The sequence below is a fragment of the Haliotis cracherodii genome, unplaced genomic scaffold (assembly GCF_022045235.1).
Source record: "Haliotis cracherodii isolate W230 unplaced genomic scaffold, xgHalCrac1.p SCAF_4, whole genome shotgun sequence".
Taxonomy (NCBI): domain Eukaryota; kingdom Metazoa; phylum Mollusca; class Gastropoda; order Lepetellida; family Haliotidae; genus Haliotis; species Haliotis cracherodii.
Genome location: NW_027266297.1, coordinates 58,531,385 through 58,559,337, shown reverse-complemented (window position 1 = coordinate 58,559,337; position 27,953 = coordinate 58,531,385). Strand labels below are relative to the sequence as shown.

At 42.6% G+C, this 27,953-nt stretch overlaps 1 protein-coding gene across 2 annotated transcripts; it reads left to right on the top strand.

The window, feature by feature from the left end:
- Window positions 1-10: 10 nt before the first annotated feature.
- Window positions 11-27,562, top strand: LOC139480243 (uncharacterized). Of its 2 annotated transcripts, none has more exons than XR_011654411.1 (3): window positions 11-116; window positions 2,898-3,000; window positions 4,086-4,190. XR_011654411.1 is itself a non-coding variant. In XM_071263282.1 (3 exons), the coding sequence occupies exons 2-3, from the start codon at window positions 25,528-25,530 to the stop codon at window positions 27,546-27,548; spliced, it is 1,272 nt and encodes a 423-aa protein (XP_071119383.1). In that variant the 5' UTR covers window positions 11-116; the 3' UTR covers window positions 27,549-27,562. The 2 variants fall into 2 exon arrangements, 1 of the variants encoding a protein (XP_071119383.1); XM_071263282.1 differs by lacking the exons at window positions 2,898-3,000; window positions 4,086-4,190 and adding exons at window positions 25,528-26,254; window positions 27,004-27,562.
- The last annotated feature ends 391 nt before the right edge of the window (window positions 27,563-27,953 follow it).

Below are 27,953 nucleotides of genomic sequence, written 5' to 3'. Positions count from 1 at the left end.
ACCCGGTAGATACAAGGATTATTGATCTTCTTTCCTGACATCAAGGTGAAACGCATCTCCGTGTGGTATGAGATCAGGGCCCAGTTCAAGGAAAACAAACGAACTATCAGTCTAAGGTAAATACCCAGACAGTGTGTGTAGATGGTAACTGCTTTGCGCTAAATACATGGCTCTGGGACGGCAACAGGGACTGTGTTGGTGGCAACGACGAGTGTCCACAATGCAGTACCTGTACATACACTACTTTTACGACCCGTGAAGATCCGGGGTAGAATAGGCGTCGGATTGTCAGGCTCGCTAACTTGGTTGATGCATGTCATCGTATCCCAGTTACGTAGATCGATGGTCATAATGTCAATAACTGGATTGTCAGGCCCAGACTCGGTTATTTACAGACCACACAAGATGTTGCACACAAGTTGGTTGATTTGTTGGTTTGTTGTTTTGTGTCGCACTCAGCAATATTCCAGCTGTATGACGGCGGTCTGTAAATCATCGAGTCTGGACCAGACAATCCAGTAATTGATATCATGGGCATCGATCCACGCGATTGTCAGCGAGCCTGACCACCCGATCCCGTTAGTCGCCTCTTACGACAAGCATAGTCGCCTCTTACGGCAAGCATTGGTTGCTGAAGACCTATTCTACCTCGTCTCAGGGGAGGAGGGAGGTCGAGTGCATTGGCTTTGGTACATACATGTATACCTAGTGTAATGGGCTGCTGAAGACCTATTCTACCTCGTCTCAGGGGAGGAGGGAGGTCGACTGCATTGGCTTTGGTACATACATGTATACCTAGTATTATGGGTTGCTGAAGACCTATTCTACCTCGGATGTTCATCGGTCACAGCACACAAGTATATTGTTTCCAAGCTACATCGTTGATGTGCATTAAATATATATGAAATATTCATCATTGTGTTTCCAAGAGACACAAACAGATCTTGTCCCAGAGGTTGTGAAGGGAAAATATTATGTCTGATCACAAGGGGGAGAAAAAAAATAATATTATCTTTATCACCCAGAGAGATAACTGCCAAAACATTATGTATCTGATTAAGATTTGGGGACGTGAGCAAGCAAATATTGCTTGTGTATTCGGTTCATGTCAGTGGTATCATAAATGCATCTACATGTACATGTATGTATTTCACTGTTTAAATGGCGTAGACGTACTGTCACTATATGACACACTGTGTCAAGGCGATACTTCTGATGGTAGAAGGATGTGTTTACAAAACTGATTTTGAAAAAAGATTTACATATAACGGCAGTTAACTGCAATTGTCATTAGCCCATCGCCATGTTTATATATAAACTACACGTGTAGTTCCAGCTAGACTGTTTGCAGTTGATTGACATTATAACCCTGCTCAATGGATCAGTTTCCATTCGTATTTTATTCTCAGCTCCATATACAAACGAAGCTGCTGATGAGGCGCTAGAAAGTTAACAGTCACATCACCATCTCATCCACCAATCAATGCTGGGTGATCACAGGCATATTTCAAACAAAGTCACTTGTCAAAGAAGACAGCATATGCGACACCATATTCAGAATTAGCATATCGTTTTTAGTTTCCCCCAAATTATCAAAAGCGTCACCGTGTCACTGGATAGTCTGTTCTATCTCTTGATTGTCTGGGGGCACGGGGGCCCAGTCGTCTAAGGCGCCGCGATTCGCTGTGCAGAGTTGCGTCCCTTGGGCACGCCAGAAACCTATGATTGTTGGTTCAAATCCCGATTCGCCCCGATTATGTTTCTAGGTTTGTCAGCACCATACCCTTGCTCGTGGGTTTCACCGAAGTGGTAAACGTCTGAGACCTGCATCACTTCGGGCTTTCCTCCCAAATTTATCTGACACGCCGTGATATGACTGGAATACTGTTAAAAGCGGCGTTAAACCCAACTGACTCACTCACTCACTCACTCACTCACTCACTTGATTGTCTGGTCGGGGCTTGATTGTTTACAGGCCTTCGTCGCATGGCAGGAGTACTGTTGTGTGGCGTCAGGCAACAAGCGAACACTTATGTTTTACTGCCAATTGAGCGAGTAGCGGGTGCTACTGGTAGGGGGGGGGGGGGGGGCGGGAGGGGGGACGGGCATGCTTACACCTGTGTCATTTATTTTCAGGGATCAATTCATATTATTTTTACCGATGCTTATCATCTAGCGTTGACGTTGTACATTTACATGCGCATAAGTGTGGGGCAGGGTCGAAGCCCTAGAAACTCAAGTTCAATAAACCAACCTATCTCACAGATCGACCTTGCTCGCCTACAGGGCCCCAGGCGAGTTCAACTAACTGTATTCCAAACATGAATGTGCATGCATTAACGTCCAACATAACAATATCTAAATAGGAAAACATTATATTTAATCTGACAGATTTGCCTGCAATAACATTCTTAGTGATCTGCATTTTCGTGTCTAAATACGTTCATTGTACACAATGTGGTAATCCATTCCTTTCATCAGGGAGGACTACAATCTCATTAAAATCAGACTTTAGTTTTCGCTACCGTTAAACATGTACAAAGATCTGAGGACATCCCATTACGGGTCACGTCAGACCGACCTTGCGCTAACTTTAACCGACCAATGGAATGTCGGACAAGAAGTCGACATTAGCCAATCAGAAGGCAGCTTTCTCGTGCTTTACGGAACTAATTTCAAACTGGCGACTACGCCTCGAAACATATTTTGACAAATTCTCGATTACAATTTTGAAACCCGAACAAAAGAACATGTTGGTATGGCCAATAGATCTGGTCTAGATTGTGTGGATTCTGTCGTGAAGCCCGTTACTATCGTTCGATATACCCCGTGTTAAAGTTTTCGAGGTTGCATGATTAGAAATTACATTCCCACTGACACCTTCATTCTCTTTTAAGCGACGCTCTGATTGGTCGGATGAAAGGTCGTTCTGACTGGACCCCTAATGGGATGCATGTCGTATTGGCCATAGCAGGTATTCACACGAATATCTTTTAAAAGGTGAGGATCCTCCATTTTGTATCCCTTGTGATGAAAGAATCACCGTCAAGCATGGCCTGCTTGATTGTGTTGATTTTTCCATCACAAGGGATAAATATTTCAAAGTTTCATCCGTAAAGGATCTTTTTAATATCAGTGTTCATTTAATTATTGACTTTTTAAAAGAAATTGAATTGTTGCTTAAATTGTGATTGATATGTTTTGTATATAGTATAGTTTTTATAATTGGTAAAATAAATTTGTTAACTGAGATTGTTAGTGGCTGTATCCTCGAAGGGGGTTGAAGTAGTGTAAAATTATTGTCCCCCTGAGAGGGTATGTAAGACCACGTCTTTCAAAGTATATTTATTTTGGCCACATTTTAATAGTAGTATATATGTTCGTTTACCTTTGGCTAAATTTGTCATAATCGCCAACAGCTGAAGGGATGATGTAAATCCGGCTCGGGTCCATGCAGGTAGCAAAAGTACTGTAAGTCCCCATGGACCCTAGCAGGGTGGTCTACCTTCAGCTTCTGGCGATCTATAGCCTGTTTTTATCTTGTATCGTTATGTATAGTGCTATTCTCTTTTATAATTCCGTACTAGTTTTATATCTTTTTCTGTGATGAATCTAGTAATTTTACTGTCCTTCGTTGACAGGTTTTTATACAAGTTTCAATATATGTATTCTGTTGAACTATTGATAGTCACGATATGGCTGAAATATTGCCGATGTGACTTAACATTTAACTCATTCACTCACTCACCTAATGGGATGCCCTCAGATCTTTCAGCGGTTGCGAGAACTAAGATATGATTTTAATGAGATTGGGCGGACTATTGCACATTCGAAAGCAGGTGCATATTGCACACTTACGCACACATATTGCACACTTATGCTAACGAATCCTCATTCATTTCCTACAAAAACAATACAAAACGAAAAAAGGTTGTAATTGCAGAAGCAGACATCTATAATAGTAGCACCTTATAGAGGAAATGGGGTTTAACATCGCGTCAAAGATTATTGCACTTATATAACGACGCATATGCACGTATGTGTGTGGCTGCTTTTACTAGTCCGCCCTAATTTCGATTTTATAGTTCCAGCCCACTGAGATTCCATACCGCAGTTTAGATACCCCACTCAGACACAGTATACTGACTCCGGGCCGACCAGTGCTTGTTAAGCCCCTTAAAGACAAGCGCCAGACAGGGTAAGCAGTAATTTATATCTTTAACAGCCAGTATGCGGTCTCTTTCAATTAAGCGGTGGTGGAATGTCTTCATGGAAACATGCAAAGTTAAAGACCGATCGGAATAATAGGAAATGCCACACACACACCCCTACCCTCACACCTCTACACACCCTACCCTTCGCTACCATACACACCTACTTTACTCGACTCTAACACACCTTATCCTACTCTACCATACGCATTCTACCCTACAAACCTACCTTACCCTTCTCTACAACACACAACCTACCCTACTCTACAACACACACCCTAACATACACATCTACCTTACCATACTCTACCCTACTCTACCATACACAACTCTCTCTGAGTGCTAGGTTAAACAACAAACAAACAAGATGATGATAATGCCAACTAGATAAGATAAAAGAACACGCTGGGTGCCGAGTTAAAAAAGTCACATTAAAGAAATTACCAAATATGTACATTTGTACAATGTTTTCTTACGTATAACATCACTACCTGTGACCTACTTTTTCAAAATGGGGTGTTCACTGACGTTCAAGTACGCGTCATTTTAAGAGGATAATTTTCTTTGATTGATGAATCCTACATAAATGTGTCATGTAAGTAATCGGAAACAATCAGACAATCTGCCTACTATTATTTTTTTTATGTTTTCTTGTGCGTGATGTAATTTGAATTTTATTCGACTTCGTAGTGAGGGTTGAAGAAGAGGGACATATATGTCGCTGTGGCATCCAGGGGGTTTATACTCTAAAAAACATAACGTTCAACACAGACGTAGGTAAACATTCCACTGAAGCACGAAAAACTTATCAATGACTTACAATCAGGAAAGTGGTCCGTCACAATCTGACCTCAGGTCATCACCATGGAGTAGTCTGGAGTTTGATCTCACACAACACACTCAGGCGCAGTGGTGGCTCAACATAACACCACTGCCACAGGCTAATTTGCATATCACGTGACCGGACTTTTCTCTTGTTTGTAAACAAACGCGCTTTTTCAGAAATCAGTATAGAACGGACTAATGCAAGTATTTGGGGGCGCTTTACATATTGTTTTGCATAATTATATAGATATGCTACTACAACTGCGACAGTGAGTTGCTTGACGATATATACTCTTCAAAAAAAGAAACTTGACATAGATGTAAAACCACTTTTTGCCAAATATCTAAAATAATTACATTAAATGAGAACCAAATAAGTCAAACAGAAAGATGATGTGTCTATAATTCGCGAAAACACATGCAAAGCACATAAACGTAGCGTTTGGGGATCAATTTTACAGCTTCATCCAAACGCAACCGCCTGTAAAAAACGTGCAGCACAGGATCCTGCATTTAGGCATGCAGCCCCCCCCCCCTGCTGAATGGGTATAAAAATCCACATCAACGGCTGTTCATACAGTCCTTGTAACGGCAGTAGAGGCGGTGACAGAATGCTAAGACTGAATGCAGCTCAACGGAACAACGCCATTGGGAGATTACAAGCTGGAGCAACTCAGCAAGAAGTGGCCAGGCACTTTGGCGTATCCAGACAGACAATCTCCGCACTATGGACCCGATACAACAACACCAACAGAGTTGACAACAGACCAAAGTCAGGAAGACCAAGGGTGACAACCCAAGCACAAGATCGATACATCCGGCTGCGACACCCCCGAGACCGCACTACCACAGCCACGTCTACAACCACACAGATCCCTGGGGTACGCAGAATATCAGATCAAACGGTACGCAACAGACTGAGGGAGGCTGGACTTTTTGTACGGAGACCTGTTCGACGTCATGTATTGACCCCACGTCATCTGGCGGACCGTCTGCTTTGGTGCCAACAGAGGGTTAGATGGGCACGTGCAAGGTGGAGAAATGTACTGTTTACTGACGAGTCCCGTTTCCTCCTCACACGTGCTGATGGGCGCGCACGTGTCTACAGACGTCGGGGTGAACGTTACGCCCCTAACTGTGTGCAGCAGGTTGTCCCATTTGGCGGCGGGAGTGTCATGGTATGGGCCGGAATTCATCACGGTGGTAGGACGCCTCTCGTGCATGTGGCAGGTGCATTGACAGGTGTGCGTTAAAGAGACTTCATCCTACAGCCTTACGTTCTTCCTCACGTCAACGTTCATGGCGGACAGTTCCAGCAGGACAACGCTCCACCGCATATTGCTCGTGTTTGTCAGGACTTCTTACAGCGCAACAACATCCAGACATTACCTTAGCCAGCCCGGTCACCAGATTTGTCCCCGATTGAGCATCTGTGGGACGAGTTGGATCCACACACGTTCGCAGAAGGAATCCACTGCCCAACACTCTTCCGGCGCTTCTTGATGCACTTCAGCATGAATGGCAGCACATCCAACAGCTCTTATTGACAACTTGATTGCTTCTATGGGTCGTCGGTGTCCTGTTTTGAATATTACATTTTGAAAGTCAGTGTCAAGTTTCTTTTTTTTAAAGAGTATATATTTATACATCAAAGTGACCGTATCGCTAGCTTTCCGTTGGGCTTCGAAGACAGCACGTGGAGCCGTACAACCAATGTAAACAAAGGATAACTACACAAAAACAAGTAGATTTTCACGTATAAGGATACCTTCTTAATGAACCGTAACCATTCTTTGACATTTGTTTATGAAAATGTGTAGACTTGTCAAACATGAAACGGATGAAAATCATATCCAATATCTTGAATGGACTGTGAAAGATGTGACGAATCGTCACATGGCGCTGGCCTGTGGCAGAGGTACTATGCTGGCTGGCTTCCGGCCGCATGGAACTCTGGGTAGGAGAGTGCTAATACATATGTTTGATACCAGGTGTGTAAGAAACACCATTCCTTGTTTTAGCCCCTCGTAAAGTCTGTGTCCGAGATCCTACATATGTTATGAAATCTGCTTTATGGCCCGACATCACAGTCACTGGCTCATGTTTACTATTTGTTTGGTTGTTTGGTTGTTTATTTGTTTGTTGTTTAACGCCGCACTCATCAATATTCCAGCTATATGACGGCGGCGATTTGCATCATTTGTCTCGTGCAGGATTAGCGTGTAAAGTTTGCAAATCACGTGCAGCATTTCGTGATAAGAATAAGAATAAAGACACTCCACTCTGTGGTAACACTTGACTGCTTTTTAGTTTTGTCATTAATTTGTACACATTCGAAACATCTCGTCTTAAGGTATATACTTCTCTACATGTGTCTTTGGCTCGCGATCCCTTTGACGGTATATATATCACGCTTCATGCACACTTGGAATATTAACCCTATATGTGGCTCAATGACAGATGATGCTTCATACCGGCTTAGTTAGTTTTTGGTTTGGTTTGGTTTGTTGTTTAACGCCGCACTCAGCAATATTCCAGCTATATGACGGCGGTCTGTAAATAATCGAGTCGGGACCAGACAATCCAGTGGTTGACATCATGAGCATCTATCCACGCAATTGGGATACGATGACATGCATCAACCAAGTCAGCAGGCCTGACCCCCCGATCCCGTTAGTTGCCTCTTACGACAAGAATTGTCGCCTCTTACGGCAAGCATGGGTTGCTGAAGACCTATTCCACGCCGGATGTTCACGGGTCTCGTGTTTCCTGCATTGATGGCTTGTTGCTCTCTCGAGATGGCTGGTAGAACTCCACCCTTGACAACTTTCGTTGTTGCCACAGTGTGTGTCCTATGTCACACCGCGGTTGATGAATTTTCTTCGTTCAGTCATGACCCATAAAGGAGTGATATGATCAAAAGTTCATGTCTCCATTCAAGCCACCAAGTGTATTCAGGTCATTTCGTGTCTACAACCATTGTACCTGGTCTCACGAATATGGCTGTCCAAATAATAGAATTAAGGCTGGGACCACTTCACTATAGGGGTTGCCTCGTTCACTGTAAGTGGGAGAGACTAGGGTGCAATATTTACAACCGCGCCGACACAGCACACTCGTGAAGAATAAGTCAAACTTTCGAATCCACTTATATCCAATCCCATCGACGCGTCTGGAAAGTATGCGGCGTTTCAACGCTGGCCATTGACCTGTAATGTTGGTTTGGTCACATCCCTCAATAACACAACGTGATGCACCCTGTGAAGTTCAGGGTAATGTTGGTTTGGTCGCATCCCTCAATAACACAACGTGATGTACCCTGTGAAGTTCAGTGTAATGTTGGTTTGGTTACATCCCTCAATAACACAACGTGATGTACCCTGTGAAGTTCAGTGTAATGTTGGTTTGGTCACATCCCTCAATAACACAATGTGATGCACCCTGTGAAGTTCAGTGTAATGTTGGTTTGGTTACATCCCTCAATAACATAACGTGATGTACCCTGTGAAGTTCAGTGTAATGTTGGTTTGGTCACATCCCTCAATAACACAACGTGATGCACCCTGTGAAGTTCAGTGTAATGTTGGTTTGGTCACATCCCTCAATAACACAACGTGATGTACTCTGTGAAGTTCAGTGTAATGTTGGTTTGGTCACATCCCTCAATAACACAACGTGATGCACCCTGTGAAGTTCAGTGTAATGTTGGTTTGGTTACATCCCTCAATAACACAACGTGATGTACCCTGTGAAGTTCAGTGTAATGTTGGTTTGGTCACATCCCTCAATAACACAACGTGATGCACCCTGTGAAGTTCAGTGTAATGTTGGTTTGGTTACATCCCTCAATAACACAACGTAATACACCCTGTGAAGTTCAGTGTAATGTTGGTTTGGTCACATCCCTCAATAACACAACGTGATGTACCCTGTGAAGTTCAGTGTAATGTTGGTTTGGTCACATCCCTCAATAACACAACGTGATGTACCCTGTGAAGTTCAGTGTAATGTTGGTTTGGTCACATCACTCAATAACACAACGTGATGTACCCTGTGAAGTTCAGTGTAATGTTGGTTTGGTCACATCCCTCAATAACACAACGTAATGCACCCTATGAAGTTCAGTGTAATGTTGGTTTGGTCGCATCCCTCAATAACACAACGTGATGCACCCTGTGAAGTTTAGTGAGTTTCGCTCCTGATCACACGAAGTTAGGCAGCGACCTGCACTAAAGGTAATCTGCATTGTGGTATGTTAAATCTGCAAGTTTGTGCATATGTCGTGTGAGTTGTATTATGCTATAAGTGACGTATACTTTTTACTGACGTTCCGTGGACGTAGTTGGTGTTGCTCAGATGGATGACAAGTATTGAATCACTGCGGTGAAAAATACTGAAGCAGCTGCAGAGATTCGATACTTAAAGGTAGACAGTGAGTACTCTATCCAGACGCTGCTTAATCTCATAGCGAGGATTGCATTAATGTTGTTATTTTAACCGTCATGGATTGTTTGCTGGATGTGAGACCTAACTAGCATTTTTAACACTTGTGCCGTGTACAGGTTGGTAACTCCTTTGTGACGTATTCATGACATATGTCTCATGACCGCCTCCGTGGTCTAGTGGTAGAGCGTCCGCCCGGAGAGCGGAAGGTCCGGGGTTGCTTCACGATATTTAGTTATTGATTAAAGGCATACATTAATAGTTGCACCCCGACTTTACTATGAATGTGTAAATGGATTTAACGACACTTAAACAGGGCCCACTGGCACAAAGCCGTCTTAGCGCTAAGATTATCCTTAGCCTATGTTAAAGTATGGGAGTTACGATCATCTGAGCGCTAAGATCGCTTTGTGCAAGTGGGCCCAGTGCTTCAGCGATATTAATGCCAGCCAGTCGAATGTGGGACCTTTTGAAGATATGGGTTAGAATTGGTCTTCAGCTCCGGAGACGACTAACGGGATCGGGTGGTCAGGCTGGAAGACTTGGTTGATGCCTGGCCCTATATCCCAATTGCGCAGATCGATGATGCCATGATGTCAGTCACAGGATTGTCTGGTCCACACTCGATAATTTACATAATGCCATCATATATCTGGAATATTGTTGTGTGCAGCGTTAAAACAAAAAACAAACAAATGTTTATGTGGAAGGAAATCAGGTCTTTTTACCACGTCGGAGAAACCCACGACTATATATATGGCGAGAGCGGCGTGAACAACAAACCAACCAATTGACGCATTGGCTATCGACCAATCTCTCGCACAAGTCAGCTCGAATGCTGGCGTGATCAGCTATGCTAGTGCGATAGGGTAAGGCTTATTCACAACTAATAAATCTATAATAAGAGGCCATTCATAGACTACGTATGGACTACCCGGTGAGCCTCCGTAAACCGTAGACTTAGTAGCACGGCACATATCAACTTACACATTCATATCATATCATCGTTACATCGTTAGGCTAGCGACAACGCCAGGAGAAACCCAGTTTCCCTTGAATTCGTCCCGATTAACAAATGTCCGGGTTAATAAATTACCCTTTTTATTGTAGCTAAACGTTCCCAATAGTAACGGATCGGAATAAGAGAATTATATATGCTTTCATTATAATCATCATTGCAGTATTGGCATCTATTTATATGTAGAGGAGTATACCGTATGTACCTGCTGACGAGGAGTAAATATGGAGACAACATACATTCAAGGAGAAAAACAACGGTACTTAGAAATTATAAAATATGCATATACTACAGTTGGTTTGAATGATTTCGTTCATCAATTCCTAACTCATCGCCTTTGTGGGAGTATATACTCAGCCGACCCTCGAGGTGCATTTGAACTGGGTCTACATTGACGTTAATATTGCTCGGTTACCAAAGACCATGACAATGCCCTAGCTGGGAAAATATATACCACGTCACATGCCGTTCAGTTGATGGTGGCGGCGTGTAGACGACTGGCGCAGTCTGTAACAAATAAGGTAGGCTTGTGTTAAGGATTGTTGTTAGAGACGGGACATGTTTGTGTGTAGCATTAAACACGCTTCCGAGGTTTTGGTTGAAAATATTAACACGAGGGAGAGGGGCAAGAATGTCGTGTTCGCGTCGCGGTTCCACATATATATATGTATATACCACGTGGCAGGTTAGAGCGGGTCACTACCATTCAAGGCTTTCAGCATGAGCGACGATGAAAGGATCTTTATCAGCCAGTCAATTTTCAAGAATATTGATTGCCATGACAAGCAAACCCGATAAGGAGTGTTTTATCCAACTTTTGAACCGTGTAAATATAAGTAATACCAGAAAACAAATGAGGGACTTCAGGATACCTTTTAGTGAAACAATAAGTGTGTCGCGGTATAAAGGGGATACTATCAAAGCGTGCGAGATAAAGACCACGTGCAGCATGCAGCATAAACTGAAGTCATGACAAGTAAAACAAGAAAACATTGATGCAGAGCATCAAAGGTCCCCGCCATATGTGATGCCTCACAAACGCATAATTATGATGTTACTGGAACTTGTTGTTACCCTGTCTGGCGTTTGGCATTAAGGGGCTAAAACAAGGACTGGTCGGCTCGGAGTCAGTATACTGTGTCTGAGTGGGGTATTTATCTTAAACTGCGGCATGGTATCTCAGTGGGCTAGCACTATAAATCGGCATCAGCCCGGACTAGTACAAGCAGCCACACACACACACACACGTACATGCACGTCGCTATATAAGTGCAATAATCTTGGACGCGACGTTAAACCCATTTTCACCTCACCTCACCTGTCAGATAACAATTATCTTACAATGAGTTGTTTCAAAACGTAACGAGTTTAAGATTAAGGCAAAAAGACAGACACGAGTGCAGTAATTTATTTCTTACACACACTAAAATGGCACCATTTCTTAATTGAATCAATACATAATTTGCCTATTCTCATGATCGTAGTCTGTCTTACAGACCCTGATACAGATATATCAACTACAGCCCATGCAACTCTATAATGTTTGGCAAGTCTAGATTACTGCAATGAAGAGAATCACTGGGCTCCCTTTTTATTATATTTTTATTAAGATAACTGAGCAACTGTTTTTTCTGTACGATATGTTCATTTCAGAGACTATATGTTAGTCTATCATGATCGCAGTGGCGCATTTATACATAACACAAGGTCATGAGTGACGTCATCCGGCTTACTGCTAACTACTTCCATGCACGAGATTAAATCGAAACATTCGTGGCCTCCTAGAGGTCATTAGACTGTCATTAAGGAAGTTCAAGGCCAATAAAATAATTGAACCCACAACAGTCCACTGATTGGTATGCGGATAAGGTATCAACAAACTTGAAGGTAGATGAAAAAACGAAGGTTGTAGATCTGTGTGTGATGAAGTCAATGGGTGCACGTTGGGTCATGTCGTCCTTTGACGAAGTATTGTGAGGGTGGCAACTGTTTGGACTTCTAGATTATTCAATGCCTAGTTTGACACGAGTGGGTACAACTCCTGACCCCAGCAGTGATAAATCACCGGATGCCTATTGTTTAATTCTTATTCTTTGAATGACATGGTTATATACTTGTTATAAGTGCTGCTCAATAAACAATATTTTGTGTTTATATTCAAGTTGGTATTTCCGCTAAGTGTGCAGTGGAGCCGTCTCATTGTTGATAATAATTTTGGAGACAAATGCGAAGTTTCATTAAACGAACAAAGACCACTCACATTTTTCGCATTTAATTTACGCTCGCGTTAATTTCAAGATTTACAGTACTGATGTATGTATTGTGAGGTTCAACACGTGTATGAAGTATACCATTTCTTGGAAGATATAACACCAAGTTACACACTGATTTTACTACTGTTTTCGAGGAGAAAATGTTAAAATGGAGAAAACTGCGAAAGTTTAATGTTTTAGTGTGTTAATACATGTTTATTGATCTTATCTGGGCGCACGGGTGGCCCAGTCATCTAAGGCGCCGCGATTTGCTGTGCAGAAACCTATGATTGTGGGTTTGATTCCAATTCGCCCCGATTATGTTTCTAGGTTTGTCAGCACCATACCCATGCTCGTGGGTTTCACCGAAGTGGTAAACGTCTGACACCTGCATCATATCGGGCTTTCCTCCCACATTAACCTGGAAATATCACTCACTGACTCACTTCATTTTCATCATCGCCTTGATAACAGATATGACTGAAACGTTTTTGTGGACGGTAACGCTAGGTATATATGTATGTACCAAAGCCAATGCAATCGACCTCCCTCCTCCCCTGAGACGGGGTAGAATAGGTCTTCAGCAACCCATGCTTGCCGTAAAAGGCGACTATGCTCGTCGTACGAGGTGACTTAAGGGATCGGGTGGTCAGGCTCACTGACTTGGTTGATGCATGTCATCGATCCCTATTGCGCGGATCGATGTTTATGATGTCAATATTCGGATTGTCTGGTCCAGACTCGATTATTTACAAACCGCCGTCATATAGCTGGAACATTGCTGAGCGCGGCGTTAAACAACAAACAAACACAGCTAATGCATTCGAGCTCCCTCCTCCCCTAGGAAATTCACTCATGCATCTTCATCTGTGAATTTGCGGCAACTCATAGGTGAGGTGTAATGGGGTTTAACGTCGCGTCCAAGGTTATTGCACTTATATAGCGACGTGTCTGTCTGTCTGCTTCTACCAGTCCGGACCAATGCCGATTGTTGTCATTGCATTGAGTGTTTAAGAGGTCGCCTTCTGCCTAAGCAATTTCGGCTGACCTTTCCCTCTTTAGGACTCCTGTGTGCGAGTAGGGTACACATATCTATTGTGAGTTTGGTATTCACATACTTTCTGTTTTTGTATTGATATGATTTCTATTTTCTTATATTGATATAATTTCATTTTTATCCTTGGCTGCTCTGTTTATATACGTTCGAGTAGCTGTCCATCTCTCAGAAATAGAGATAGTCTGGCCTTCGCTATTGCATCTCTTGGCTTTAGCAGATCTATGACAGATAGAGGATCTAACTGCAATTCTTGTTTTAACCTAGCCCGGGCTGGGGCATGGTCTTGACATTCTAGTAACACGTGAGCAATGGTTTCAGCCTGATTGCAAGATGAACAAACCTTGATTGCTTTTTGTGACCGAGTCTGAAGGGTGAGATGGCAATTTCAATTTTCCTTTCATTTGAGTATGAGTTTGGCTTTTGTTGGACCTTGGGTTGAATTTTGTATAGCCATCTGCCGATCTTACTTGCGTCCCACTCGGCTTTCAATCTTTGGGCTATACAGGCTTTGATTGTGCTTTTTATCTCTAGTTTACTAAAGGGAATAGGCTGTATATCCACTTTGTCAAGCGCTAGCTTCGCCAGTGTGGACCGATAGTTTTGTATATCCAAACCGAGGGGTAGCGTTTTCTCTGACTTATAAACCATCAAAAGAGTTTAATTTAAACAAAAAATCAAATTTACATTTAGCGCGCTATAATGAGACAATTGTAAAGCCTGTTCGTGTATACGACTGTAGGCGAAGGCAGTCGCTGCACGAGAATATACCACGTGGCAGGTTAGAGCGGGTCTCTACCATTTAAGGCCTTCAGCATGATCGACGAGGAAAGGATTTTTATCCCCCAGTCAACAGACGTGCATGCTCGCACTCGCGCGTGTATTTGTGTGTGTGTGTGCTTCTATCAGTCCGGACTAATGCCGATTTTATAGTGCTAGCACACTGAGATACCATGCTGCAGTTTTAACATGAATACCCCATTCCTTGTTTAGGAACCTTAATGCCGAGCGCTTGGCAGGGATAGAACTAGTACCATCATTTGATATGACGCGGCCGGGGATCGAACCCCGGACCTTCCGGTCTCCGGGCGGACGCTCTACCACTACACCACGGAGGCAGTCCATTTTACGTCGGAAAAAAAATCCACGACCTTATCAATAAATAAGAATCTTTTTAATCACCTTTTATGTTGATATGAGGACAGTTTCTATATGAAAGTAAAGGGATGATTATTCATACGAGTCACTTCCTTTAGATTACTTAGGGAATGGGGTTTAACGCTGCTTTGAACATTATTCCAGTTATATCGCGGCGTGTCAGCTTAATGTGGGAGGAAAGCCCGAAGTGATGCAGGTTTCAGACGTTTACCACTTCGGTGAAACCCACGAGCACGGGTATGGTGCTGACAAACCTAGAAACATAATCGGGGCGAACCGGGATTCGAACCCACAATCATAGTTTCCTGGCGTGACCAAGGGACGCAACTCTGCACAGCGAATCGCGGCGCCTTAGACGACTGGACCACCCGCGCCCCCAGATAAGATCAATGAATATGTATTAACACTGCTTCCGTGTTCTTTATTTCTTCTGCTTGAGTGTATTCTATTAAATGTGCATCACAGTCTGCAGTCTTTACTGCATGAACGGTATTTCCACGCTCGTTGGCGCTGTCGAGATTGCTGTAGAACTCAAAGCTTCACAGATTTATCTCATCCATTATTCATGAAGTCACGGTCGGTTTATGTCTTTGTGGAAAATTGCTGTTTCCAAAACAGCCTCGCTTGACCTGGGATAGACATTGAGGAAGTTTAATGCCGAATACAACAGAACAAGGAAAGGTGAAATCTCAACGCCTGGTACACAAACACCCCTATGTTACTCTGTGTGGTTTTATCCACAGAACATTAAAGCCACCTATGAAAATCTATACCATGTCACATGCCATTCAGTTGATGGTGACGGCGTGGAGACAAATAAGGTAGGCTTGTGTTTAGGATTGTTATTAGAGACGGAACATGTTTTAAGTGTAGGAGTAAACATGCTTCCGAGGTTTTGGTTAAAATGTAAACACGAGGGGGGGGGGGGGGGGGGGGGGGGCTTTTACGACGAGTGTTTGCATCTTCAGACCAAGCCGAGAGGTAGTGTCTTCTATGACTTATAAACCATCAAAAGGGTTTAATTTAAACAACAAATCAAATTTACATTTAGCGCGTTATAACGAGACAATTGTAAAGTGGCAGGTTAGAGCGGGTCACGACCATTCAAGGCCCACGGCATGAGCGACGACGAAAGCATCTTTATCCTGTTTGCAAAACTGGCCTCTGACCACAATTCATTTCCTTCTTTGCTATCTACAGTGATATGACCGCCCACCATGATTATTATCAGTTGTAGGCTGTTTTCCTGTTGCATGCTGACCAACCTGCCACTTGTCACTTGTCACGCAAGTCCCGAGTCGAAACACACAGAGGGGCCTTCAACTTGGGGTCAAGACAGAATTCCTTAACCAAAAATTGGCAACAAACTACAATGTCTAATCTTCATTTAAGCTATCACAAGTAAAAAAATTGTCACAGACTGAACAACCCATTTATACAGGGCACTATATTCTCCTATTTTCCTTCCGGTTCATGGTAAAAATAGAGAGGGGTAACTGTGGTCTGAGGCCAACACCCTCGCTTGACCTGGGAAAGACATTGAGGAAGTTTATTGCTGAATACAACAGAACAATGAAAGGTGAAATCTCAACGCCTAGTACACAAACATTCCTATCTTACTCTGTGCAGTTTTATTCATGGACCATTGAAGCCATCCGTATGAAAAGAATGTCCACATTATGGCTGACAGCGGAAAGTTTGAAAGCGTTGCAAACCTTTCTTTGGTATTAATGGAAGATTTCTTATACATACACAAAACATTGGAATCAGAGGCATAGGAAAGTTGAGGAGATTTACCATGTGCTACCATGGATTAAGCAGTGAACAGCAAAGGAACACGAACGAAATGCTTCAAGAAGATATTTCACTTCGTGTTCGGGAAATGTGGCTTGGGCAGTTAACTGAGGAGATTTACCATGTGCTACCATGGATTAAGCAGTGCACAGCAAAGGAACTCGAACGAAATGCTTCAAGAAGATATTTCACTTCGTGTTCGGGAAATGTGGCTTGGGCAGGTTAACTGAGGAGATTTACCATGTGCTACCATGGATTAAGCAGTGCACAGCAAAGGAACACGAACGAAATGCTTCAAGAAGATATTTCACTTCGGGTTCGGGAAATGTGGCTTGAGCAGGTTAACTGAGGAGATTTACCATGTGCTACCATGGATTAAGCAGTGCACAGCAAAGGAACTCGAACGAAATGCTTCAAGAAGATATTTCACTTCGTGTTCGGGAAATGTGGCTTGGGCAGGTTAACTGAGGAGATTTACCATGTGCTACCATGGATTAAGCAGTGCACAGCAAAGGAACTCGAACGAAATGCTTCAAGAAGATATTTCACTTCGTGTTCGGGAAATGTGGCTTGGGCAGGTTAACTGAGGAGATTTACCATGTGCTACCATGGATTAAGCAGTGCACAGCAAAGGAACACGAACGAAATGCTTCAAGTAGATATTTCACTTCGTGTTCGGGAAATGTGGCTTGATCATGAGCAGGTTAACTGAGGAGATTTACCATGTGCTACTATGGATTAAGCAGTGCACAGCAAAGGAACACAAACGAAATGCTTCAAGAAGATATTTCACTTCGTGTTCGGGAAATGTGGCTTGAGCAGGTTAACTGAGGAGATTTACCATGTGCTACTATGGATTAAACAGTGCACAGCAAAGGAACACAAACGAAATACTTCAAGAAGATATTTCACTTCGGGTTCGGGAAATGTGGCTTGAGCAGGTTAACTGAGGAGATTTACCATGTGCTACCATGGATTAAGCAGTGCACAGCAAAGGAACACAAACGAAATGCTTCAAGTAGATATTTCACTTCGTGTTCGGGAAATGTGGCTTGATCATGAGCAGGTTAACTGAGGAGATTTACCATGTGCTGCTATGGATTAAGCAGTGCACAGCAAAGGAACACAAACGAAATGCTTCAAGAAGATATTTCACTTCGGGTTCGGGAAATGTGGCTTGAGCAGGTTAACTGAGGAGATTTACCATGTGCTACTATGGATTAAACAGTGCACAGCAAAGGAACACAAACGAAATACTTCAAGAAGATATTTCACTTCGGGTTCGGGAAATGTGGCTTGAGCAGGTTAACTGAGGAGATTTACCATGTGCTACCATGGATTAAGCAGTGCACAGCAAAGGAACACAAACGAAATGCTTCAAGAAGATATTTCACTTCGTGTTCGGGAAATGTGGCTTGAGCAGGTTAACTGAGGAGATTTACCATGTGCTGCTATGGATTAAGCAGTGCACAGCAAAGGAACACAAACGAAATGCTTCAAGAAGATATTTCACTTCGGGTTCGGGAAATGTGGCTTGAGCAGGTTAACTGAGGAGATTTACCATGTGCTACTATGGATTAAACAGTGCACAGCAAAGGAACACAAACGAAATACTTCAAGAAGATATTTCACTTCGGGTTCGGGAAATGTGGCTTGAGCAGGTTAACTGAGGAGATTTACCATGTGCTACCATGGATTAAGCAGTGCACAGCAAAGGAACACGAACGAAATGCTTCAAGTAGATATTTCACTTCGTGTTCGGGAAATGTGGCTTGATCATGAGCAGGTTAACTGAGGAGATTTACCATGTGCTACTATGGATTAAGCAGTGCACAGCAAAGGAACACAAACGAAATGCTTCAAGAAGATATTTCACTTCGGGTTCGGGAAATGTGGCTTGAGCAGGTTAACTGAGGAGATTTACCATGTGCTACTATCGATTAAACAGTGCACAGCAAAGGAACACAAACGAAATACTTCAAGAAGATATTTCACTTCGGGTTCGGGAAATGTGGCTTGAGCAGGTTAACTGAGGAGATTTACCATGTGCTACCATGGATTAAGCAGTGCACAGCAAAGGAACACGAACGAAATGCTTCAAGAAGATATTTCACTTCGTGTTCGGGAAATGTGGCTTGAGCAGGTTAACTGAGGAGATTTACCATGTGCTGCTATGGATTAAGCAGTGCACAGCAAAGGAACACAAACGAAATGCTTCAAGAAGATATTTCACTTCGGGTTCGGGAAATGTGGCTTGAGCAGGTTAACTGAGGAGATTTACCATGTGCTACTATGGATTAAGCAGTGCACAGCAAAGGAACACAAACGAAATGCTTCAAGAAGATATTTCACTTCGGGTTCGGGAAATGTGGCTTGAGCAGGTTAACTGAGGAGATTTACCATGTGCTACTATGGATTAAGCAGTGCACAGCAAAGGAACACAAACGAAATGCTTCAAGAAGATATTTCACTTCGGGTTCGGGAAATGTGGCTTGATCATGAACAGGTTAACTGAGGAGATTTACCATGTGCTACCATGGATTAAGCAGTGCACAGCAAAGGAACACAAACGAAATGCTTCAAGAAGATATTTCACTTCGGGTTCGGGAAATGTGGCTTGGGCAGTTAACTGAGGAGATTTACCATGTGCTACCATGGATTAAGCAGTGCACAGCAAAGGAACTCGAACGAAATGCTTCAAGAAGATATTTCACTTCGTGTTCGGGAAATGTGGCTTGGGCAGGTTAACTGAGGAGATTTACCATGTGCTACCATGGATTAAGCAGTGCACAGCAAAGGAACACGAACGAAATGCTTCAAGAAGATATTTCACTTCGGGTTCGGGAAATGTGGCTTGAGCAGGTTAACTGAGGAGATTTACCATGTGCTACCATGGATTAAGCAGTGCACAGCAAAGGAACACGAACGAAATGCTTCAAGAAGATATTTCACTTCGTGTTCGGGAAATGTGGCTTGGGCAGGTTAACTGAGGAGATTTACCATGTGCTACCATGGATTAAGCAGTGCACAGCAAAGGAACTCGAACGAAATGCTTCAAGAAGATATTTCACTTCGGGTTCGGGAAATGTGGCTTGAGCAGGTTAACTGAGGAGATTTACCATGTGCTACCATGGATTAAGCAGTGCACAGCAAAGGAACACGAACGAAATGCTTCAAGTAGATATTTCACTTCGGGTTCGGGAAATGTGGCTTGATCATGAGCAGGTTAACTGAGGAGATTTACCATGTGCTACTATGGATTAAGCAGTGCACAGCAAAGGAACACAAACGAAATGCTTCAAGAAGATATTTCACTTCGGGTTCGGGAAATGTGGCTTGAGCAGGTTAACTGAGGAGATTTACCATGTGCTACTATGGATTAAACAGTGCACAGCAAAGGAACACGAACGAAATGCTTCAAGAAGATATTTCACATCGGGTTCGGGAAATGTGGCTTGATCATGAGCAGGTTATTTACCATGTGCTACTATGGATTAAGCAGTGCACAGCAAAGGAACACAAACGAAATGCTTCAAGAAGATATTTCACTTCGGGTTCGGGAAATGTGGCTTGAGCAGGTTAACTGAGGAGATTTACCATGTGCTACCATGGATTAAGCAGTGCACAGCAAAGGAACACGAACGAAATGCTTCAAGAAGATATTTCACTTCGTGTTCGGGAAATGTGGCTTGAGCAGGTTAACTGAGGAGATTTACCATGTGCTACCATGGATTAAGCAGTGCACAGCAAAGGAACACAAACGAAATGCTTCAAGAAGATATTTCACTTCGGGTTCGGGAAATGTGGCTTGAGCAGGTTAACTGAGGAGATTTACCATGTGCTACTATGGATTAAGCAGTGCACAGCAAAGGAACACAAACGAAATGCTTCAAGAAGATATTTCACTTCGGGTTCGGGAAATGTGGCTTGAGCAGGTTAACTGAGGAGATTTACCATGTGCTACCATGGATTAAGCAGTGCACAGCAAAGGAACACAAACGAAATGCTTCAAGAAGATATTTCACTTCGTGTTCGGGAAATGTGGCTTGATCATGAACAGGTTAACTGAGGAGATTTACCATGTGCTACCATGGATTAAGCAGTGCACAGCAAAGGAACACAAACGAAATGCTTCAAGAAGATATTTCACTTCGGGTTCGGGAAATGTGGCTTGAGCAGGTTAACTGAGGAGATTTACCATGTGCTACTATGGATTAAGCAGTGCACAGCAAAGGAACACAAACGAAATGCTTCAAGAAGATATTTCACTTCGGGTTCGGGAAATGTGGCTTGAGCAGGTTAACTGAGGAGATTTACCATGTGCTACTATGGATTAAGCAGTGCACAGCAAAGGAACACAAACGAAATGCTTCAAGAAGATATTTCACTTCGGGTTCGGGAAATGTGGCTTGATCATGAACAGGTTAACTGAGGAGATTTACCATGTGCTACCATGGATTAAGCAGTGCACAGCAAAGGAACACAAACGAAATGCTTCAAGAAGATATTTCACTTCGGGTTCGGGAAATGTGGCTTGGGCAGTTAACTGAGGAGATTTACCATGTGCTACCATGGATTAAGCAGTGCACAGCAAAGGAACTCGAACGAAATGCTTCAAGAAGATATTTCACTTCGGGTTCGGGAAATGTGGCTTGGGCAGGTTAACTGAGGAGATTTACCATGTGCTACCATGGATTAAGCAGTGCACAGCAAAGGAACACGAACGAAATGCTTCAAGAAGATATTTCACTTCGGGTTCGGGAAATGTGGCTTGAGCAGGTTAACTGAGGAGATTTACCATGTGCTACCATGGATTAAGCAGTGCACAGCAAAGGAACTCGAACGAAATGCTTCAAGAAGATATTTCACTTCGTGTTCGGGAAATGTGGCTTGGGCAGGTTAACTGAGGAGATTTACCATGTGCTACCATGGATTAAGCAGTGCACAGCAAAGGAACTCGAACGAAATGCTTCAAGAAGATATTTCACTTCGTGTTCGGGAAATGTGGCTTGGGCAGGTTAACTGAGGAGATTTACCATGTGCTACCATGGATTAAGCAGTGCACAGCAAAGGAACACGAACGAAATGCTTCAAGTAGATATTTCACTTCGGGTTCGGGAAATGTGGCTTGATCATGAGCAGGTTAACTGAGGAGATTTACCATGTGCTACTATGGATTAAGCAGTGCACAGCAAAGGAACACAAACGAAATGCTTCAAGAAGATATTTCACTTCGGGTTCGGGAAATGTGGCTTGAGCAGGTTAACTGAGGAGATTTACCATGTGCTACTATGGATTAAACAGTGCACAGCAAAGGAACACGAACGAAATGCTTCAAGAAGATATTTCACATCGGGTTCGGGAAATGTGGCTTGATCATGAGCAGGTTATTTACCATGTGCTACTATGGATTAAGCAGTGCACAGCAAAGGAACACAAACGAAATGCTTCAAGAAGATATTTCACTTCGGGTTCGGGAAATGTGGCTTGAGCAGGTTAACTGAGGAGATTTACCATGTGCTACCATGGATTAAGCAGTGCACAGCAAAGGAACACGAACGAAATGCTTCAAGAAGATATTTCACTTCGTGTTCGGGAAATGTGGCTTGAGCAGGTTAACTGAGGAGATTTACCATGTGCTACCATGGATTAAGCAGTGCACAGCAAAGGAACACAAACGAAATGCTTCAAGAAGATATTTCACTTCGGGTTCGGGAAATGTGGCTTGAGCAGGTTAACTGAGGAGATTTACCATGTGCTACTATGGATTAAGCAGTGCACAGCAAAGGAACACAAACGAAATGCTTCAAGAAGATATTTCACTTCGGGTTCGGGAAATGTGGCTTGAGCAGGTTAACTGAGGAGATTTACCATGTGCTACCATGGATTAAGCAGTGCACAGCAAAGGAACACAAACGAAATGCTTCAAGAAGATATTTCACTTCGTGTTCGGGAAATGTGGCTTGATCATGAACAGGTTAACTGAGGAGATTTACCATGTGCTACCATGGATTAAGCAGTGCACAGCAAAGGAACACAAACGAAATGCTTCAAGAAGATATTTCACTTCGGGTTCGGGAAATGTGGCTTGAGCAGGTTAACTGAGGAGATTTACCATGTGCTACCATGGATTAAGCAGTGCACAGCAAAGGAACACAAACAAAATGCTACAAGAAGATATGTCACTTCGGGTTCGGGAAATGTGGCTTGAGCAGGTTAACTGAGGAGATTTACCATGTGCTACCATGGATTAAGCAGTGCACAGCAAAGGAACACGAACGAAATGCTTCAAGAAGATATTTCACTTCGGGTTCGGGAAATGTGGTTTGTTCATGAGCAGGTTAACTGAGGAGATTTACCATGTGCTACTATGGATTAAGCAGTACACAGCACAGGAACACGAACGAAATGCTTCAAGAAGATATTTCACTTCGGATTCGGGAAATGTGGCTTGAGCAGAACGCCATGTCATACTGCACGTTCGACAGTCCTCACCCTTATCACATTTAGGCGGCATTCAGAATTTTTCTGCAGGTGCCAGAAGCATTCGCTATAATCACACTGTCTGTGTACACCTAAAATGCCACTTCTCACCCTCGATTATCCATTGTATTATTTATTCATTATATACAGTAAACTACGGTTATAACGAACACGCTTATAACGAACTGATGGATATAACGAACTTACTTTTTGGTCCCGACTGTTTGCTGTAGTTATGCTGTATATATGCTTATAACGAACTACGGTTATAACGAACTAAAATTAGTAGTCCCTTTGAGTTCGTTATAACCGTACTTTACTGTATATACATTACGGTACATACCATTGACCATTCGCTTCTACAGCTTTTTTGTTTGAGGTCACTATTTTCATCTATCACCATCATCAGTTACTTCCCACAAAATATATACACATACATGTGTACACTAAACTACGGTTATTACGAACTCAAGAGGACCACTAAGTTTAGTTCGTTATTCAGCAAACTTAAAGGAAAACTTCATTCCAAAATCCGGGGGACATTTTTTACTAAACATTTTTACCATGGATTCATATTTATCTTCAGAGGTTCGGGGCAAATTGCTAAAAATGAAAACAAATACAGTATTCGACGTAATAAGCGCCCCGCTGTAATAAGCGCCCACGGTGATATTTGCTTATATATTGGGAACTTAACATTTGGAAAATATATCTGTCGTGTATAATACGCAGAGACATTTCTTTTGTATCATTTCAGGCTGTCAGCAAAAACCACGAAATTTACGATCTTTTAACTCTGTTTTCTTTCTCACCAAAATTATATATTTTAATAAGAGCCCCCTATTTATAATTTTGAGAACGCCCTGAGCGCCTATTACGTCGAATACGGTACAATCTGATGTTTCCCGAGGAAGTGAGGAAATCAAACATTTTACTCTTTTTACATTTTTGACTTCCTCGTTAATAACATTCATGTAAACTTTGGGAGTGAGATAGTTGTAGCAAGAAGTAGCCATTTCCACAGGCACCAATTGACTCCCCTTCTTGCTGATCTGTATCTTTATGCATATGAATCAGAATTTCTGTTCGGACTGACAAAGTCAAAACAAGGTAATTTTGCCATGACGTTAAACTTTTAGCTTCATGTAAATCGATGATCTGATATCGTGCAGCAACAATCAAATAGCCTATTCTCTTCCACCCATGTATCCTTGGCTAGAAGTAAAGCACCCAGTGAGACCATCCCTTCCGTTTCCATTCACCATGCATAAAGATTCAGGGTGACAACACACTCTCCACAAGACTATGTAACGGTAGGGATGACTTCACTTCGAATATTTCAAAGAACGTCATACTACTCTTATTTAGAAGCTGTTTGATTATGGCTACAATATTCAAGGCCTCAGTAAAGCTTTTAAAACGTTTTTTTTTTTTTGTAGACATGTCGAGGACATTTGCAAATATGGCGTATCAGAGACAAAAAATTCAGGCAATTCCCTATTTTGACTTGTACCATATGTCCCCATGGTTTTCAGGGAAACAACTGACTAGCCTTCGACACAGGTGGAGCAGGATACGCTGACCTTTTCACGAACACAGGATATCATTACTGTTTGATAGTGATTCATAAACACTTGATCATGATATAGTCGGATCGTACAATCGATTCACCTTCTGTTAGAGATTTCTTATAAATATGAAAAGGGTTTTGTTGCTTTTATCAGCATTCGTTGTTATTGGTTTTTATAATGTTGCTTCATTAATATCCAAGTGCCAAAGACAAATTCTATCCTTTTAGAGGGCATTCAACATGGCTTCTGCAAACTAATTTGCCCTGATACGTTGCCTCATACTGGAAATCACCGTACAGAACGGACATGAAGCCTACTTCTCTCGAGTTTATAACACCATATATAAAAATACTTACTCGTTTTCATAAAATCCTCAAAGACGAAATGAAGAAAGAATATATAGTTTAGGTGATATTTATATATTATACATGTCTTTGTTTGTTTATTTGTTGTTTAACGCCTGCATGTATATACATATACATGAACTTATTACGGCGGTCTGTCAATAATACAGTCTGGACCAGACAATCCAGTAATTGACATCACGAGCATCGATCTATGCAATTGGGATACGATGACAAAATCAGTCAAGTCAGCTAGCCTGTCTCCTAGGACAAGCATGGGGTGCAAATGACGTGAGGCGGTTAGGGAAATAACAAAACGTACATGATATGATTATATGATGTTTATTAACGTGCATAAATAACCTATTTTGTAGATGACACTCAAGAAAAAGATCGTGAAACCAAATGCTCATTCAGCGGAGAACGGACTGACGCCATTCAAAGATCAGACACGACATGTAGTAAAAAATAGGAGCATTCACCGTGTGTTCAAAACATTACTTCTCCTCTGTATTATCTGCCTACTTGGTACAAGCATGTTCCCCCTAGCTGTAAAATATTACTTGCCATCTCCACTCACCGGAAGTTGCCCGAGTGTCATGTCGGAGATGACAAAGGGGGGATGGATTACCCGCCCTTTGGCTCAAAACGAGTCTAAACAAATCCACGACTTTCTAATCGTAGCACGATCTCACTATGGGGTCTCCGCTAGCATGGAACGACCGGACAAGCGATGTGGGGATGTTGGGTTTGACGGACTTAAAAGTCACCCTGCGCTCAAGTTTCGAGCATTGTGTGATCCGCTCGGAAAGATGCCATGCTGTTATAACAGCCAGTGTGTTGCTCGAAGTGAAGAAGATTGCTCCTGTCCAACATGTTTTGATATGAGGCAGCGGATTCATGCTGAATATGCATCATGGAAGCCTCGAGACGACCGGTGTCCGGTCAAAACTCTCGCAGCCTCGTCATCCTGTGAACTCCTGTCTGGATCTGAGTTATATTTCATGGGTGACTCCTATTTGCGACAGATGTATACAATGATTGTGATGCATTTGACAAACAACTATGAGGACTCCACTATCCGACCGAATGAATCATCACGTAAGTACCCGTATACCTTTAATAGTGTGTGTCTGAATTTGCATATTATCTAGTAAATAGACTACTTTCAGATTACTAGAATAGTCACGAGACCCGTGAAGATTCCGGGGTAGAATAGGTCTTCAGCAACCCATGCTTGCCGTAAAAGGCGAGTATGCTTGCCGTAAGAGGCGACTAACGGGATCGGGTGGTCAGGCTCGCTGACTTGGTTGATACATGTCATCGATCCCATTGCTGTCAATCACTGGATTGTCTGGTCCAGACTCGATTATTTACAGACCGCTGTCATATAGCTGGAATATTGCTGAGTGCGGCGTTAAATAACAAACAAACAAAAAATACTCACGAGGATATTGACATAAAATCTTTTCAGCACGTACATACATTCATTCATTCATACATGCACACACGCACGCACATACATACCCGTGAAGAACCGGGTTATAACAGGTCTTCAGCAACCCATTCTTGCCGTAAAAGGGAACTATGCTTGTCGTAAGAGGATACTGGCAAGATCGGGTAGTTCGGCTCGCTGACTTGGTTGATGCATGTCTTCGTATCCCATTGCGTGGCTCGATGCTCATGATATCAATCACTGATTTGTGTGTCCAGACTCGATTATTTACAGACCGCCGTCATATAGCTGGAGTACGGCATTAAACAACAAACAAACAGAACGAACATGCATACATGCTCTCTTTTGTAGCCCATCTTGTTTGAACTGACCATAATTCACTTGACTATTGCAGGAAAACGGAAGATGTACAAGGGGCTGTTCCAGTTTCTCAATTACGGCGTGACGACGAACAAACGAGTGTGTGAAGGTCACACTCTCTTAAAACACATAGAAGTGAATTTACCAAGTCACGCAGGGACTGTATTGACTTTAATTAACAGCCTGCGTTCTAGGAACAGGTCTATCATTCTGTTAGGTCAAGGTATTCATGGTGGGTATAATAAAGAAGACGCATGGGAACATCTCCTGAAACCAATTGCAAAGATATATAATCAAACCAAGCAGGAATGGCCGAAGTTTGTATGGGTGAGTCCACATGCTCATGGTTTACTGAAGATTCCAAGAACCGTTGATCAAAGTGACGAGAAACTGCGGCTGTATAACGAATACATCAATAATAGACTGAGAGAGTTAAATGTTGAAGTGTTTGACACATTTCCTTTTACGAACGGTGTGATGGCGTATGACGGCGCGCACTATGGAATCGGAGTGAACATGCTGAAGATACAGATTGTGTATAACTATATTGAAGAACTTCTCAAGAAGGGAGCGTGGTAAATGGTGGCGCGCACTTCGAATCGGGGTGAACACACTGGAGATATAAATTGTTTATAAATATAGAGAAGAACTTCTCAAGAAGGGAGCGTGGTAAATGGGACGCGCACTATGAAATTGGAGTGAACATGCTGAAAATACAGATTGTGTTTAACTATATTGAAGAACTTCTCAAGAAGGGAGCGTGGTAAATGGTGGCGCGCACTTCGAATCGGGGTGAACACACTGGAGATATAAATTGTTTATAAATATAGAGAAGAACTTCTCAAGAAGGGAGCGTGGTAAATGGGACGCGCACTATGAAATTGGAGTGAACATGCTGAAGATACAGATTGTGTATAACTATATTGAAGAACTTCTCAAGAAGGGAGCGTGGTAAATGGTGGCGCGCACTTCGAATCGGGGTGA